General features: G+C 38.2%; 1 protein-coding gene across 3 annotated transcripts in view; it reads right to left on the reverse strand.

The window, feature by feature from the left end:
* LOC136862706 (b(0,+)-type amino acid transporter 1) overlaps positions 1-15,548 on the reverse strand; it is a 453,749-nt gene that overhangs the window by 107,329 nt on the left and 330,872 nt on the right. For all 3 annotated transcript variants that reach the window (XM_068226490.1, XM_068226491.1, XM_068226489.1), the window contains 2 exons: positions 7,255-7,378; positions 3,899-4,002 (listed from right to left, as the gene is read on the reverse strand). In XM_068226490.1, the coding sequence (XP_068082591.1) occupies positions 3,899-4,002; positions 7,255-7,378 (228 nt within the window). The remainder of the gene's footprint in view (positions 1-3,898; positions 4,003-7,254; positions 7,379-15,548) is intronic.

Genomic DNA, 15,548 nt, shown 5'->3' on the forward strand with positions numbered 1-15,548 from the left:
ATTGAATAGGTGGACACTTCTTTACACTTTGATAGTATCTGCTTCATTAGGATGCGCAAGCCTCCCACTGCAGCAAGGTCACAATGGTTTGCAGGGGAGGGAAGAAAGTTTTATTATTATTATTATTATTATTATTATTATTATTATTATTATTATTATTATTATTATTATTATTATTATTATTATTATTATTATTATTATTATTATTATTATACCACATATTCAGCACCTGTGGGGTTGCGGGTGCAAACTGTGTCCACAAGTGGATTTGGCCCTATTTTACAGCCGGATGCCCTACCTGGTGCGAGCCCTACATGGAGGGATGTAATCACTATTGCGGGTTTCTATGGTAGTGGAGGAAGCCACTGTGGGTGTTGTCTAAATATGAAGAAAACTGTGTTGGGACAAACACAAATACCCAGTCCCTGAGCCAGAAGAATTAACCAGTCGAGATTAAAATCCGTGACCCTGCTTGAAATCGAATCCGGGACCCTCTGAAATGAAGGCCACAATGCAGACTGTTCAGCCAATGAGACGGACTATTATTATTATTATTATTATTATTATTATTATTATTATTATTATTATTATTATTATTATTATTGCACCTAATTGCGTGTATTGGTTTGAAACACAAAATACTCTGCCTTAAAAATTCAAAAATAATAAATATTTAATATCATGTCTTCGTCATGTAATATTAGGAAACTGTCTGTTGCCATTCCTGTTGCATCTGTCTCTTGGCACAGGCCAGAGCACAGTTTGAAAAAGAAGAGGTGTAAGTTGTGGCCATGTTGGAAAGACAGGAAGATAAGGTCGACATGTTCCCTATGTAAAAATCATGCTTATGGTGAACATGGAAAATTCATTTGTGTTCAGTGTTTTATAGAGTACTGGTAAACATTGTGTTAAAAGTACCTGTTTTAAAAATGTGTTGGCTTAATGTTTGACATTCTTTTGCTGCATTATGCTTGAAAACCTGTCTTTCTACTATCAGTTACTATCAGTTACCCCAAGATAACATTGTCTCAAGTTTGTGTATTATACTTGAACATTGTCATTATTCATTTATAAGAGTGCACGATTACTAGATTTAAATGAACATGTACTTCTATGCTCATAGTAATAGGTATTCATTTAAGCGACATAGGTTTGAAATTGGGCCCCCTGCAACTATTAACGTTGCTTAGTAGTGTGTGACTACTCCCGGGCTAAACCAGAAGTTATAGTTATTGGCCTGTAGTTGTTTATATCATTGGCTTCTTTCTTATGAACGTGTTTAATGATACTAATTTTGGGACATTCTCGGAAGATTCCATTCAATAACGCTTGGTTTAAAAGGTAGATTAACGAAATAATAAGCTCATTCTTGCAATGTACCGGTATCAATAATTTTGAAGAGATTCCATCCCACCCAGTTGAAAAGGAATTTCCTAGGCTGTCAGTGGCTGATTCTAATTCTTGGGTAGTTACAGGGAACAAGTAAACTGATTTACCTAATCTACATAGGTTGTAAATCTCATGAAGACAACTTCGTGTATTAGTTCCATTAGTGATATTAGCAAAGAATTTATTGAAAGTAGTGCACACTTCTTGTGGGTGGATAATTGTAGAATAATTCATTTTTAAAAATATACTTTTATGAATGTTGTTGCTAAGTTCATATTCCTTTCTTATTTTTATTAACAATTTTCCAAGCAGATCAACTGGATTTTATTAGCTTTCAGCCTTTAATTTAGTAAGAGTTTCCCTGTTGTGCGCTCCGAGGAATTTGTACTCATTGTAATGATACTGAGAATTGGTTGACTTGAAAATCTCACATGCTGTTTTCATCTTCTCTTGAATGTAGTTCAATTCTGAATATTCTAACCTACCTACCAATGTTCTTTCTTTCTTGTCAAATTTACATTTCACATTATAGGCTTTGTCATAGTGGATTCTGAAAAATTTCTTAAAATGCATCCCACATATTATTAACATTGTTGACTGCAAAGATTGGATTCCACTTTTCTGTCTGAAGATCTTTTAAGTAATTAATGTTGAGGACTCTTATGTACTGATATGTGTGCTTATTTATGTTCTTATGCTGGACTGAAATTTTAAATGATATATCCATTGATTGACTACTGTGATCAGAAATATGGCAATCTTTAACCTTAGCATGGTAAGAATTTGAATCTATGTTTGCTATAATGTGATCGATTCCTGTTTTTGAGGTTGGTGTAATTCTTGTTAGACACTGAAAAATATCTCTAGTGTTCTGTAAGTTATACTGAGAATGTCACACAGTTTTTGGTAAGAGACAGTTTCAGTAAAACAATCTATATTTGTATTTCCTAGCAGTTTAACTTTCTTATCTCTGTCCACTATGTTAGCCATTACCTCATCCAAATTTTAAAGGAAATTGTTTACATTACTTCCTGTGCATCTGTACATACCAATGACAGCAAATTTTTCCAGTTTCAATTTCTACATTTACAGCAAAATATTCTATTTCCATTTCTACTCTGTTTTGCATTTGTTGCCTTCTTACAAACAAATGACCTATCATCTCTACAATATTATAGCATCACCTCCACTCTTGTGTGTATCTCAACAGTAACTGTGAACTAACCTACAATTTTGAAACCTCTAAAATATAAGTTTATCTGTCCTAAGACTGTGTTCTCTCTCAATGAATATATCGGGGCTGTTTATTAGTAGGAACTCTTCTACAACCTCTGTTTTATTGCTGAGATATTGCACATTTTGGTGAACTATTGTTAATGTACCATTTGATGTTTGTTCTGAAACATCTCTTGATAAACTCTTATTAGCACTAGTATCTATAAAAATCATATAATCTAGAATTAATATCTGAATTGCTATTTGTTGAACTACTGAAGACCCTGACCGCATTTACATTGTTATTAAAGGTGATATTGTCCCTATGGCTTCTCACATTTTGTCTAAAAGCTACTGTCAGAATTTTCTCTATATCATATCATCAATTTATCTAGCAATGTGGCCTTTGGTAACATTTTTACACCTACCAGTGACTTATTAAATCTGTTAATTAAATTTTCTAGTTAACATGTCTGAATAAACTTAATACTTAATTTTAAGAGATGAAATCATGTACCGCCATCGAACAGGAGGATCAATAAATACATATATCATTCTAATATCCTGAGTTGTCAGTGAAGAGATGATGTGGAATGATATTAGTACTGATATTAATTTTTTTTTTACTTGTAAGATTTATAACCTGTAATATGACATTGAGTAAGTTTGAGTAGTGTTTGTAAAAGTAGGAAAGATCACCATATGAAGATAAACATAGAATTAAAGAGGATAAATTGATGCAAATAAGAAGAGTTAGGGATTGGAATAATTTATCAAGGGAGATGTTCAGTAAATTTCCAAGTTCTTTGCACTTATTTAAGAAAAAACTAAGTAAGCAGCAGATACGGATTATTGATTGATTGATTGATTGATTGATTGATTGATTGATTGATTGATTGATTGATTGATTGATTGATTGATTGATTGATTGATTGATTGATCAAACAAGAGTTTACAGCAAAATCAAGCAACGTGCGCAGAGTGAGTTAACAGGAAGGATGGTTTATGTCCTGTATGATGCTTTGTACCCTTCGCCAATGTGTTGACTTATTTTATACCGTACTGAATACTATAGTATTTTACAATAAGAAATTCATTTTCAAACAAATATTACGAATATATTGAAAAATTTACAACTAATATTCTAGCTATCCCAAAATGTTTCCATGAGATTCTGAGGGAACCTTATAAAATCTGCATCATTTGACTTACTCATTGGTATCTTACTTTGATTGATGCAAATAATATTTCTTGTAACCTGTCTAAATATACTTACATAAATTTTATCATTTACCTTGTAACACTGAATTGTATACTCAGAGCACATCCAAATGTAGAGATAGCTACACCCAGAGGAATTATAAAATTCACATAACCCAGGGCACGGTCACCAAAGACCTGAAAAAGATTAAAACATATTAAGAAACTGAATGCAATTGCAGTGAGGAAGAAAAGCTTAATTATTGGAATCTAAATGAAAAGAATGAGATTGACCTATCGTACAGAGGCAGAGGGTGGTTTCTGATCTCTGCAAATACTATATAGAGTTTCAGCTCTTGTGAAAGTCCATATCTCTGTAATGTTAAGTGTAATACCCCTGCATTGCTGCAACTATCCTGCATCTCAGCTTCCACTGGAGAAGACATAACTGAAGCACTTCCATATCAGTTTTGTTTCCCATCTACTGTGACAGACTTTCCATTGTTCAAGATCGGCACTTCCATGGGAATTTTTAGGGGATCAGGAAAACAGAAGTCCTTGGGAGAAGCATGTTATAACATAATGTGTCTGGGATGGTATATGTATTGATTAATTTCCTTCTGAAATCGGCAAATTGAAGCAGAAGTCTGGATTTGGGCTTTATCATAATGAAGAGGTATCATGTGCTTCAGATACATACTCCACAGTGGAATGGGTGGTTACCCTGTCTGCTGTCTCAGCTTTCATTATGATACGTAAAATTGCTACAGGCAACAATGTGAAATCAAAGAATTTGCCGGATGTTGCAGGGAATGCAGACTAACTGGGAACTCAGCTGCTGAAAAGGCATGCGAGAACTCTGTGCAGGTGTGCATTTGTCATGGTACAAACAGCGATGCATAAACATCGTCTACTCAAATGCAAAGCAACGGAATGGAAAAACTTGCAGATATGCTGCTTATATTTGGATAGAGTCGTCAGCATGAACGAAAAGTAGCTGTGCTTTATGCGCAGGAATATCCAAACAGATGACATTCAAATCATAGGATGTTTTGTCTTGGGAAGAAGAGATTACACCAGCACTGTACGCTTGATGTGGTAACTTGTCTCTTGAGGACATGGCAAGGGGACCCGGAGTAAGTTAATATAGTGAGAGAATCTGTTGCTGCGGAATCTCATACAAGTACTAGAGCTGTGTAACACACATTAATCATACATCATAAGTATAAACATAAACTGCACTGGCATCGTGACATCTGTTCAATTAGCATCTGAGCTTTAATTACGATGTTACATAAATACGGGAAATGTACCGTACGTATCTAATGTTTCGTGATGTTTTGACTTAATGGGTTTCACTTGTTCAGAGATTCCCTAATTTAATTCCATCAATTTCTTTAAGGGTCTGTTTTCACAATCAAACTTATGCAACATTGTCTGCAAGCAGGACTGACACTGTGCATAAAATTTGTGCAGCAATAGAAATTATCACAATGGTAATGTTGATAAAAGTTCAAAAGAATATCACTGTGTGCGGCAGAGGGAAGCGGCTATTTTGATTATTTGTTGTGATGAAACATGCAACCACATTCATTCATATTGTGATTTTCCTTTCACTTTTTCATACAAATGTACTCGTACTTGCCGGTTATGGCAACCCAGCATACTGCAGAGTATAAATCTGAAGCATCCAGTACATTCCTCGTCTGCGTAAAATAAAGCGATGGTATTTCAGCTTTTTTAACTGAAGTAGAACATTTGTTTTATATTCTACAGAGTTGACTTTGAAGGTTTGGTAAACTCATCACTGTAGGTTTAGCATGCCATGATTATAAATTTATTAGAAAATATTTTTGGCATACTCAACACATGATTTGAAAATTATTATTATTCCTAAGATGACAGAACTCAGGGCACAATTTTAGTACAGTCATTGAGAGAAATACAGCCTTCATCTAATACAACCGCAACCGCAACCAGATCACACTGTACAGTTGTTATTCTCCATTATTATTTCCCTTAATGGTTTTCTATGTTTGGCACAATGTCCTTAACTACCCTGATCGCTGGTGGATAGAATGGAATACTTGCCTTATTTAGTACACAAGAGAGACAGTGAACATACTGCTTGAAGACACTTATGATGGCACTGTAACTGTTGTTTTTTGCAATATTATACTATTTTTGTAACATAATGTACATATATATGGATGATTTAAGTGATTTGATAACATCTGAGGATGTTCTTGTAGAACGGAAAATGTCTTTCTTTGTATAATAGTGTGTATTTTTTACAGGTATGTTTATAGTGTTATAATTTATATTGAAATGTTTGTGTGTTTAACACACTGGACATTTTTTGTATCATTTTACTAAGTCGACTCTGGAAAGTTTGGCTTCCTTCTTGATAAAATAACAAAATATTATACTATTTTCAAACTGCTCTGATCACACTAGAACCGATTCAGCAGTCAGCTATGTATGTTGGCTGAAATCTGACTGCCAGTTGTGTTGCGGAACCAAGGGCACGTTGTCTAATCATTTCCAGAAATAAAGGAAAACCCTTTGTTCAGGCACCAAATTTTATAAAAAGAACATTTAATATATGATCATTTTCTGAAAATGTATTCAGAAAATATCATAGGATATAAATTTCATGGTATTTGAACCGTATTGAATTGTGATCACAATAATAATTAATCGCACGTTTTTATGGTCCACCTTTTCAATACTATATCATGCAATATTTACATTACATTCTTCACAAAAAAATTAGTTTAATTATTATTCAGAAAATATTGCATTAGGTAAGGATTCATATTAGTAATATCCTAGTATATCTACGCAATGTGTTAGAAAATAATTTGATAAATTGTTAGAAAATAATTTGATAAATTACTATTACATTCATCAATGCTGAATATACGCATGTTACATTACACAGTATTGGAAAGAATTCTTGCGTGCTCACGGAAAAGAGTATAAGTTATAAAAGGGCCAAAATAATTTAAGCTCATGTTATATTAGCCCAAGGTGTGTTCTACAGCTTGTTATTAAGGATATACGTGAAAGTATTTCTCAAACCGAATATCTGATTTATTTAGACAAGATTTAATTTAAGTCTGTAGGAAAGTATCCTGGCCTCCCGCCTCCTCTCTCCAGCAGCACTCTACTCCCCTCTCCCGCACGGGAATTTCAGAACTACTGCCTTATGCCCTTTCGTAATTGCATATTTCGCATTTATGATTTGTTTCAATTTATTTGTGGAAATGACAGTTTCATACATCTTACTATTTAGCTTTTTAAACTAAATATTAAAACAGTGGTCATTTATGTGGCCCTATGGCTGATAATATTTTGCACACCACACAACTATGTAAGTCATGGATAACAATAATTCCATAACTACATTCCTGCACTTGGGCAAATAATATTAAGAGTATTACGTACCACGGCTACAGCTGGAGCAGCGATCATCTCGGGTATCGTGAGGACCGTCATATAGGCCACGTTCATCATGAAGTAAACAAACGTAACTAGTGGAACTCCAATTATAATACTAAGAGGGATGTTTCTAAAGAATAGGGAAGAGAAAGCATTTGATAAGTCAAGTATTCAAATTATTTTACAAATATCGTTAGACATAGTTATAATGGCAATGGTGATGATGATGATGATGATGATGATGATAATGCTTATTTCCTTCAGCGTGGGGTCAGTGGAGCACAGAGGCTCAATTAAGGATTTGGCTGAGGGTTGAAAACCGGAAGCCCTCCCTGCCACTACATGCTAATCCTAGTGAACAACACACCCAAAGTCAGCAGAATGTAAATCTGGAACACTTGGGTAGGGAGTCAAGTGGCTAGAGTGCTTCGTTGTTATCATTATCATTATTATTATTATTATTATTATTATTATTATTATTATTATTATTATTATTATTATTATTATTGACGCAAATGTAATAGACTGATATAATTTGAAAGCAAAATCTTTTAACCCATGGGTAAATAATGCAAGTTTCGAGCTCTAATTATTATTATTTTTATGATTATGATTATTATTATTACTATGACTTGTGAGGTATGGCTATGAAGTGTTTCATCTACTTATTAGTGTTATTATTATTATTATTATTATTATTATTATTATTATTATTATTATTATTATTATTATTATTTACGTAGCTACGTCAAATTTACGACGATACAATCGTATCATTTGTGAGGTTATGCCATGAAACATGTGCTATGTACATATATTTATATGAGATTAGTTAATGTAAGAACCTGCAACTAATAGTATATAATTTACCTGTTAATATGATGTGTAATCCACTACATTATTATGCAACACATTGTAATATCCAGAATATCACTGGGTAAGAGGAGAACTATTTAGAACCTTCTTTCCAATTGTAACTATGTATTAAACACTCTAGAATTTACGGGAAAATGTGTCCTCCTAGAAGCCTGGCCAGGCAACCTATGGGTATAAAGAGACGGTCTCGATGGTGGAGGTGAGTTATTGTTTAATAGGAGGTGTGTTGTATTCAGGCCGACACGCTAATATAAGCAGTCAGCAGTCAACAGTTTTAAAGTTGCAACCTCCATGTACTTAGTGATAGGTAGTTGTTAAAAATGGTGGTTTGTTGATGTGCGTGTTTTGTTTGTGACGGCAGTTAATTAGGTTACGTGCGTGCTTAATGTGTAACTTGTAATATTTAATTGTGAATAAAAATTCTTGTACGAAATTTGACAGCATTTTGTGTGCGTCTTTATGGCAACATCATTGGAGACCGTGTCGAGGTCGTAAGAATTTACGAGTAAATACGAGTGTAAGTGCGAAATATATCAAAATGCAAGTGTACTAGGAAATATGTCCGTGCAGCAACACAAAGACGAACTCACCAAGCGAAATCTTCCGACGAACGGAAAAGGAATCACTGCAGACACGGTTACGGGAAGATCTTTTAGAAAAAGACGAAGATCCCGAAATGTTTTTCATCGAGGTCGACGAACATCCAGACGAAACATCGAAAGCTAAGGTAAATATTACCAAAATGTGATCTAAGTTAACGAACGTGATAAAAACAATCAATTCCACCTTAACAGACAGTATTTTGAAAGTAAATTACAAACTTTCAGACAAAATTGCAAAAGTAAACGCCAAAATTTCTCAAGCTAACTCAGTTTCAACTGGACAAATATCACAAGTGTACACGCAGGTTTACCAAGTAGAACAGGGTCTAGAATCGAATATTTCAACCGAAAATGACAAAATTTAATTCCAAATTAGCGACGTCGCTAATACATTAACGCAGCAGATATCGGACATCAGGTAAAAACTGGGGGAGGTTGAACAGATCGATAGTAGGGTAAGCCAGCTGGAAGTGGACATCTCGAAACTCAAGAAGGAGGTGGAAATCCAGGTTTCCGGCATAAAGCACCAGGTTGAAAGCCGTATCTCTGCCATCGAGGGAAATTTTGGGAGCCGTATTTCTGCTGTTGGAGGAAGGATAGAAAACCGAATATAAGGGAAAACATCCTCCACACAGTAGAAGATAAATAAACTCAAACAGGACGTATCGCCACACCTCTAACCCCCTCAAACCTAATCGAAATACAGAACACCTTGACCCGAAGGTGACTATAGAGGGCCTTCCGGAATACCACGGGCGACTGAAAGAGAACCCGACTAGCTTCGTCGAGGGACCGGTCAGTCTTTTAGGAAATACTAATCTACCAGAGGACATCGTCGTGCAACTCATCACTCCGGGATTAAAGTGGCAAGCCGCTACTTGGTGGAATAACTTGAAGGGCTTGAATTTAAACTGGACGGACTTCAAGAGGGAATTTCTCGCTAGGTTTAATTCCGAAGGAGTGAAGAGCTCCGTGAAAAGGAAGATACTGACTGAGGCACAACCCACTGGTATGAGAGCTGGCGCTTTCGTCCTACAGAAGTACCAATTTTTGAAGCGTCTGCACCCGGAAGGAATCGAGAACGAGATCATACAAAACATCACAGAGCTACTCCACGATAAGATTCGACCCTTAGTGAAAGTATCACAACCGGGATCCTGTGATGATCTACGTAGAATCATCGTCCAGTTGGAGGAGGAACACAAGAGCAAAGCTACAGAAGAGACCAGCGCAGTTAGGAAGTGCTGCCAGTGTGGATGAACGGGACACCTGAAGAACAAGTGTCAGCCTTGACGTCGGAAAACTAGGTCCGGCAAATTCTGGGTTGAAGGGGGATGGGACCGGGAAAGGGAATGCGCCTCAGAACACGACAGACAAGCAACTCTGGTCAAATAGGAGAGGGATTGGACAGCTTGTGAGTAGAACAGGCCAACCCCACTCAGCTATCTCCTTAAGGATAGGCAACGAGACTTTTTCTGCCATACTCGACAGCCAAGCAATCCATTCATTTGTCAACGGGACTGTTGCCAAATTACTACCGCACATGGAGGCTCACCATCTCGGAAGGGTAATGGGAGCAGCGGACTGGACAACCTATTACTTTCCAGGACAGACTAACCTAACCACTAAATGCATGGACATGTCTATTGTAATTGACGTTGCAGTGATTCAGAACCTAATATCTGACATCATATTAGGTCATAACTCTCTGGTGGAATACAAGGTATTCCTAGACTATGCAGCTCATGAAGTCTTTTTGGGAAAAGAGACGTCTGAGGGTCGCCTGGCATGATGGATCTCTGGACCTGCAAGGATGAAGAAGTCGACGTAGACCTGGGAGATATCCAATTAACTCATCTTCAACCAAGTGAAGAAGGGGAGCTGAGACACACCTTAAAGGAATTTCCGGAAGTCGTCACCAATATAATAGGACGGACTACCACGGTAACGAACACAGCACCTCCTCACCCATCAACCAAAGTCCATATCCAATCAATCCGGATAAGCGCAACTTCGTCATTCAGAAGATCCAAGAGAAGGAATGGCAAGGACCCATCGAACCCTCTACATCCTATTGGGCTTCATCTATCGTTCTACCGAATAAGAAAAATGGGGAGTATCGGCTGTGTGTGGAATACCGCAAGTTGAACGAGAAGACCGTTAGTGACGCCTACCCCATGCCTGACCTAAAAGACTCGCAGAAACAAGTAAGTGGGCCTAGGGTTTTCAGCACGCTCAATCTCAACTCCGGATACTGGCAAGTTGAGGTCAAGGAAAGTTCTAGTCAACTGGCCGCCTTCACGACACCGAGAGGATTGTACCAGTTTACATTGATGCATTTTGTATTGAAGAATGCTCCTGCCACCTTCATGCGACTGATGTATAACGTATTGTCAGGATATCTTTGAGATTTTTGCCTATTTTATATCTCGACGACACTTTAATTCACAGCAAGAATTTACAAGAACAACTTGTTCATCTGGCGAAAGTACTGGAAAGATTGAAGATTCATGGATTGGCTTGCCAACTGGAGAAGTGCCACTTCGTCCAGTCCCGCGTAGAATATATTGGCCATGTCCTAACATCTGAAGGCTTAGGTAGGCATCCAGAAAAGAATCGAGCTATCGAAGAAACTGATCGTCCGCGGACCAAGCGGCGAGTACGCCAGTTCCTTGGCATGTGTGGATGGTATAGCAGAATCGTGGCGCACTTTGAAGAGAATACCACTCACTGATCTACTCCATAACAACCAGCAAGGAAGAGGGAGTATTCCAAGACATTAAGGCCGCGATATGCAACGCTCCCGGTCTAGCCCATCCCGACCCTCAACGGAAGATGTGCCTGCGGACGGACGTCCGCGACTCCGGCTTAGGAGCAGTGTTATTCCAGGAGAGGAGTGACGGCGGAAGAAACATCGTCGAGTATGCCAGCAGAAAGCTACCTTCCACTGAACAACGCTACTGCACTGCCGAGAAGGAAGCCTTAGTCGTGGTGTTGGCCATGGGCAAATTCAGAGGCTACTTGGAGGGAAGGAAGATCCAGCTCTACACTGAAAACGCCACTCTCAAATGGTTGGACTCGGTCTCTGGCTCAAAACCTCAATTGATGTTAATCGCGGAATTTGATTTCGATGTGTTCCACGTCCCAGGACCGACGAACATGGGAGCAGACGGTTTATCTAGGTACCCGGCGATGGAATCCGAAGCTAGGAGCACCATTGTCGAGAGGGAGTTCCCATGAAAACACCAGAGTGAGCCTAAGGAACCTGTCTTTATGACCATCAAGAAGGAACTTGATATGGGAGTAATCAAACAAGACAAGCCCTGTAGGACCATGGCGCAGTTGTTTAGGAGACAGAACACCGATAGTCGACTTGTCCCGAGGGAATTCAAGATGTGCCACAAGAACTTCCAGGTTGACGGAGGAGTCTTGATGTACAGATCTCACCTCTCCGACACGCCTGCAGTAGTGGTGATTCCCAGACAGCACACGACGGACATCCTCGAGAAGTCCCACGACAGCAATGAAACCGGACATCAAGGAGGCGAAGAGACGTATCAGTCTATCCGAGCAAGATTCGTCTGGGTCAATATGCGGAAAGAAATCCTGGACTATGTGAAGGGTTGCTACACCTGTGTCTGCACCAAGGCGAGCAACAGGAAGGCAGATTAAAGTCAGGAAGACGAGCGCAACGCCCTTGGGTGGTCATAAACCTGGACTTGATGGGTCCTTATCACAGAACACCATGGGGGTAAAACAGGACTCCTAGTAATCACCAACCTCTTTTTCAAGATGGATTGAGGCCTTTCCGATACCAGAAGCCCCGACTGGACGCATCACCAGCCTTCTACAGGCTGAGGTATTCAGCCGCTACGGTTATCCACGGTGTATTCTGTCAGACAACGGGAGTCAGTTCACGTAAAGGAAGTGGCAGCAAATGATGACAGAATTGGGTGTGGAGCACTGGACCACCGCTATCTACAACTCAAGGGCCAATCCAACGGAACAACGGAACCCGGAGCCAAAAGGATGCTACGGGTCCACCTAATAGAAAAAGAACATCGACAGTGGGACCGTCAGATACCATAGTCACTCTGCTCTGTAACGACGCATCAACCGTGTCACTGGCTATTCCCCAGCAGAACTGTTCTTGGTCGACAGCTGTACAGCACCGGGCCCACTTCGGGTCAAGATGATGCAGCTGTTTCCCTGGCAGAGTGGCAGCAGCAGCAGCAGCAGCCGGACATCAAGGAGAAGAAACCTTTGGCCGAGAAGGGATCCCTTACGCAGGCCAAGGCTCAAGATGTCGAAGAGACCAGGCCAACAAGTTCTGCGACGTAAGAACCCAGTCAGTAAAACGATTGGAGGGTTTCACGCAGGTCTCGCACCTAAGTGGGTTGATCCCGCCGAGGTTGATAAGCAGTTAAGCCATGGATTCTACTTACTAAAGACCAACCCTCCTGTCAAGGTCCACGCATCGGAGTTGCGGCGAGTCACCCAACCGCTGCGCATACAGAATAAGCCTGGTACTACCACGGGTCCACCTGGAGGAGAAGGTACTAACGACACAGCTCAGTCCGGTCATGAGGAAAATGCATCGACTATCATCGAGGAAGAGGCTGGCAGCGAGGCAACCCCGACCCCCGACACAGCAAGAACCGGTCAAGAGGAGGAGAACACTTCCAGCGATATCGAGGAAGAGAGAAGGTACAATCTACGTCCAAGGCAGAGTCGACGAGTGAGGTAGACTGTGGAAGTTTTTTCAAGTTATAGGGGGGATATTGACGCAAATGTAATGGACTGATATAACTTGAAAACAATATTTTTAACCTATGGATAAATAATGCAATTGTCGAGCGGGAATTATTATTAAATTTATAATGATAATAATAATAATAATAATAATAATAATAATAATAACAATACTATATATATTATATAGGGAGTTATTGATTAACAGTAGTTTTGTTGTGTTTAGGCCGACATGTTAATGTAAGCAGTCAGCAGTCAACTGTTTCAAGAAGGATACATTATATTTATTATTATTATTATTATTATTATTATTATTATTATTATTATTATTATTATTATTATTATTATTATTATTATTATTATTATTATTATTATTTGTAATGTATGGCTATGAAGTGTTCACATCTACTTATTAGTATTAGTATTATTTACGTAGCTAAAGTAGTTAAATTTCCAATTTCTTTGAAATCATTTAGGAAAAGGCTAGGAAAGCAACAGATAGGGAATCTGCCACCTGGGCGACTGCCCTAAATGCAGATCAGTATTGATTGACAGTATTGATTGATTGATATGTACGAGGATACTATCGTAGGTAATATTTGTGAGGCTATGTCATGAAACATGTGCTGTGTTCATATATTTATATGAGTTTAGTTAATGTAAGAACCTGCAATTAATGGTATATAATTTATTATTACCTGTATATTTGATGTGTAATCCACTACAGTATTATTCAACACATTGTAATATCCAGAACATAATTATGTATTAAGCACTCTAGAATTTACGAGAAAATGTATCCTTCTAGAAGCTCTGCCAGGCAACCTATATAAAGGGACGGTCTCGATGATGGAGGGGAGTTATTGTTTAACAGTAGTTGTGTTGTGTTTAGGCCGACATGTTAATGTAATCAGTCAGCAGTCAACTGTTTCAAGGTTGCAATCTCCATGTGCTTAGTGATAGGCAGTTGTTAAAAATGGTGGTTTGTTGATGGGCGTGTTTTCTTTGTGACGGCAGTTTATTACGTTATGTGCTTGTTTAATGTGTAACTTGTAAATAATTAATTGTGAATAAAAATTCGTTTAAGCAATTTGACAGCATTTTGTGTGCGTCTTTTTGGCAATATTATTATTATTATTATTATTATTATTATTATTATTATTATTATTATTCCGAATTTGGCCATCTATGGACCCCATAGGACTTAAGGCTTTTTGGCCTTTCTTCTCCTCTCTTCCCCAAATATCTTCATTATTTCACTTCTTATCTTTCTCTGCTCTTCAGAAATTCTCTGTTTGGGCCTCTGTTATTATTATTATTATTATTATTATTATTATTATTATTATTATTATTATTATTATTATTATTATTATTATTATTGGGAGCATGATTAGCTCAGTGGTTTAGCTGCTGGCTTCCCACACGGAAGGCTAAGGTTTGAATCCCAGTTGATCCTGGGTTCAGATTTTCATCTCAACATCTTATGTCATCAGGAAAGGCATCTAGCCTTAAACACCAAGTCAAAACCAGAATGAGCCTCAGTGGCTCCAACGACCCCAGACATATATGGGATAAGCTGAAGATTTGTTATTGATGTTGTTGTTGTTGTTGTTATTTGAGTCATCAGTCCATCACGGACTGGTTTGATGCAGCTTTCCATGCCACCCTATCCTGAGCTAACCTTTGCATTTCTGCGTAACTGCTGCATCATACATGTGCTCTAATCTGCTTGTCATATTCATATCTTGGTCTACCCCTACCATTCTTACCTCTACACTTCCCTCAAAAACAAACTGACAAGTCCTGGGTATCTTAAGATGTGCCCTGTCATTCTATCTCCTCTTCTCATCAAATTTAGCCATCAATCAGTCACTACTACCTGCATTTAGGACAGTCACTCAGATGGCAGATTCCCTATCTCTTGTTTTCCTAGTCTTTTCTTGAACGCTTTCAAAGAAATTGGAAATTTATTGAACATCTCCCTTGGTAAGTTAGTCCAATCCCTCCCCTTCTTATAAACGAATATTTCCCCCAATTTGTCCTCTTGAATTCCAACCTTATCTTCATATT

Source organism: Anabrus simplex, chromosome 2 (genome assembly GCF_040414725.1).
Source record: "Anabrus simplex isolate iqAnaSimp1 chromosome 2, ASM4041472v1, whole genome shotgun sequence".
NCBI classification, from domain to species: domain Eukaryota; kingdom Metazoa; phylum Arthropoda; class Insecta; order Orthoptera; family Tettigoniidae; genus Anabrus; species Anabrus simplex.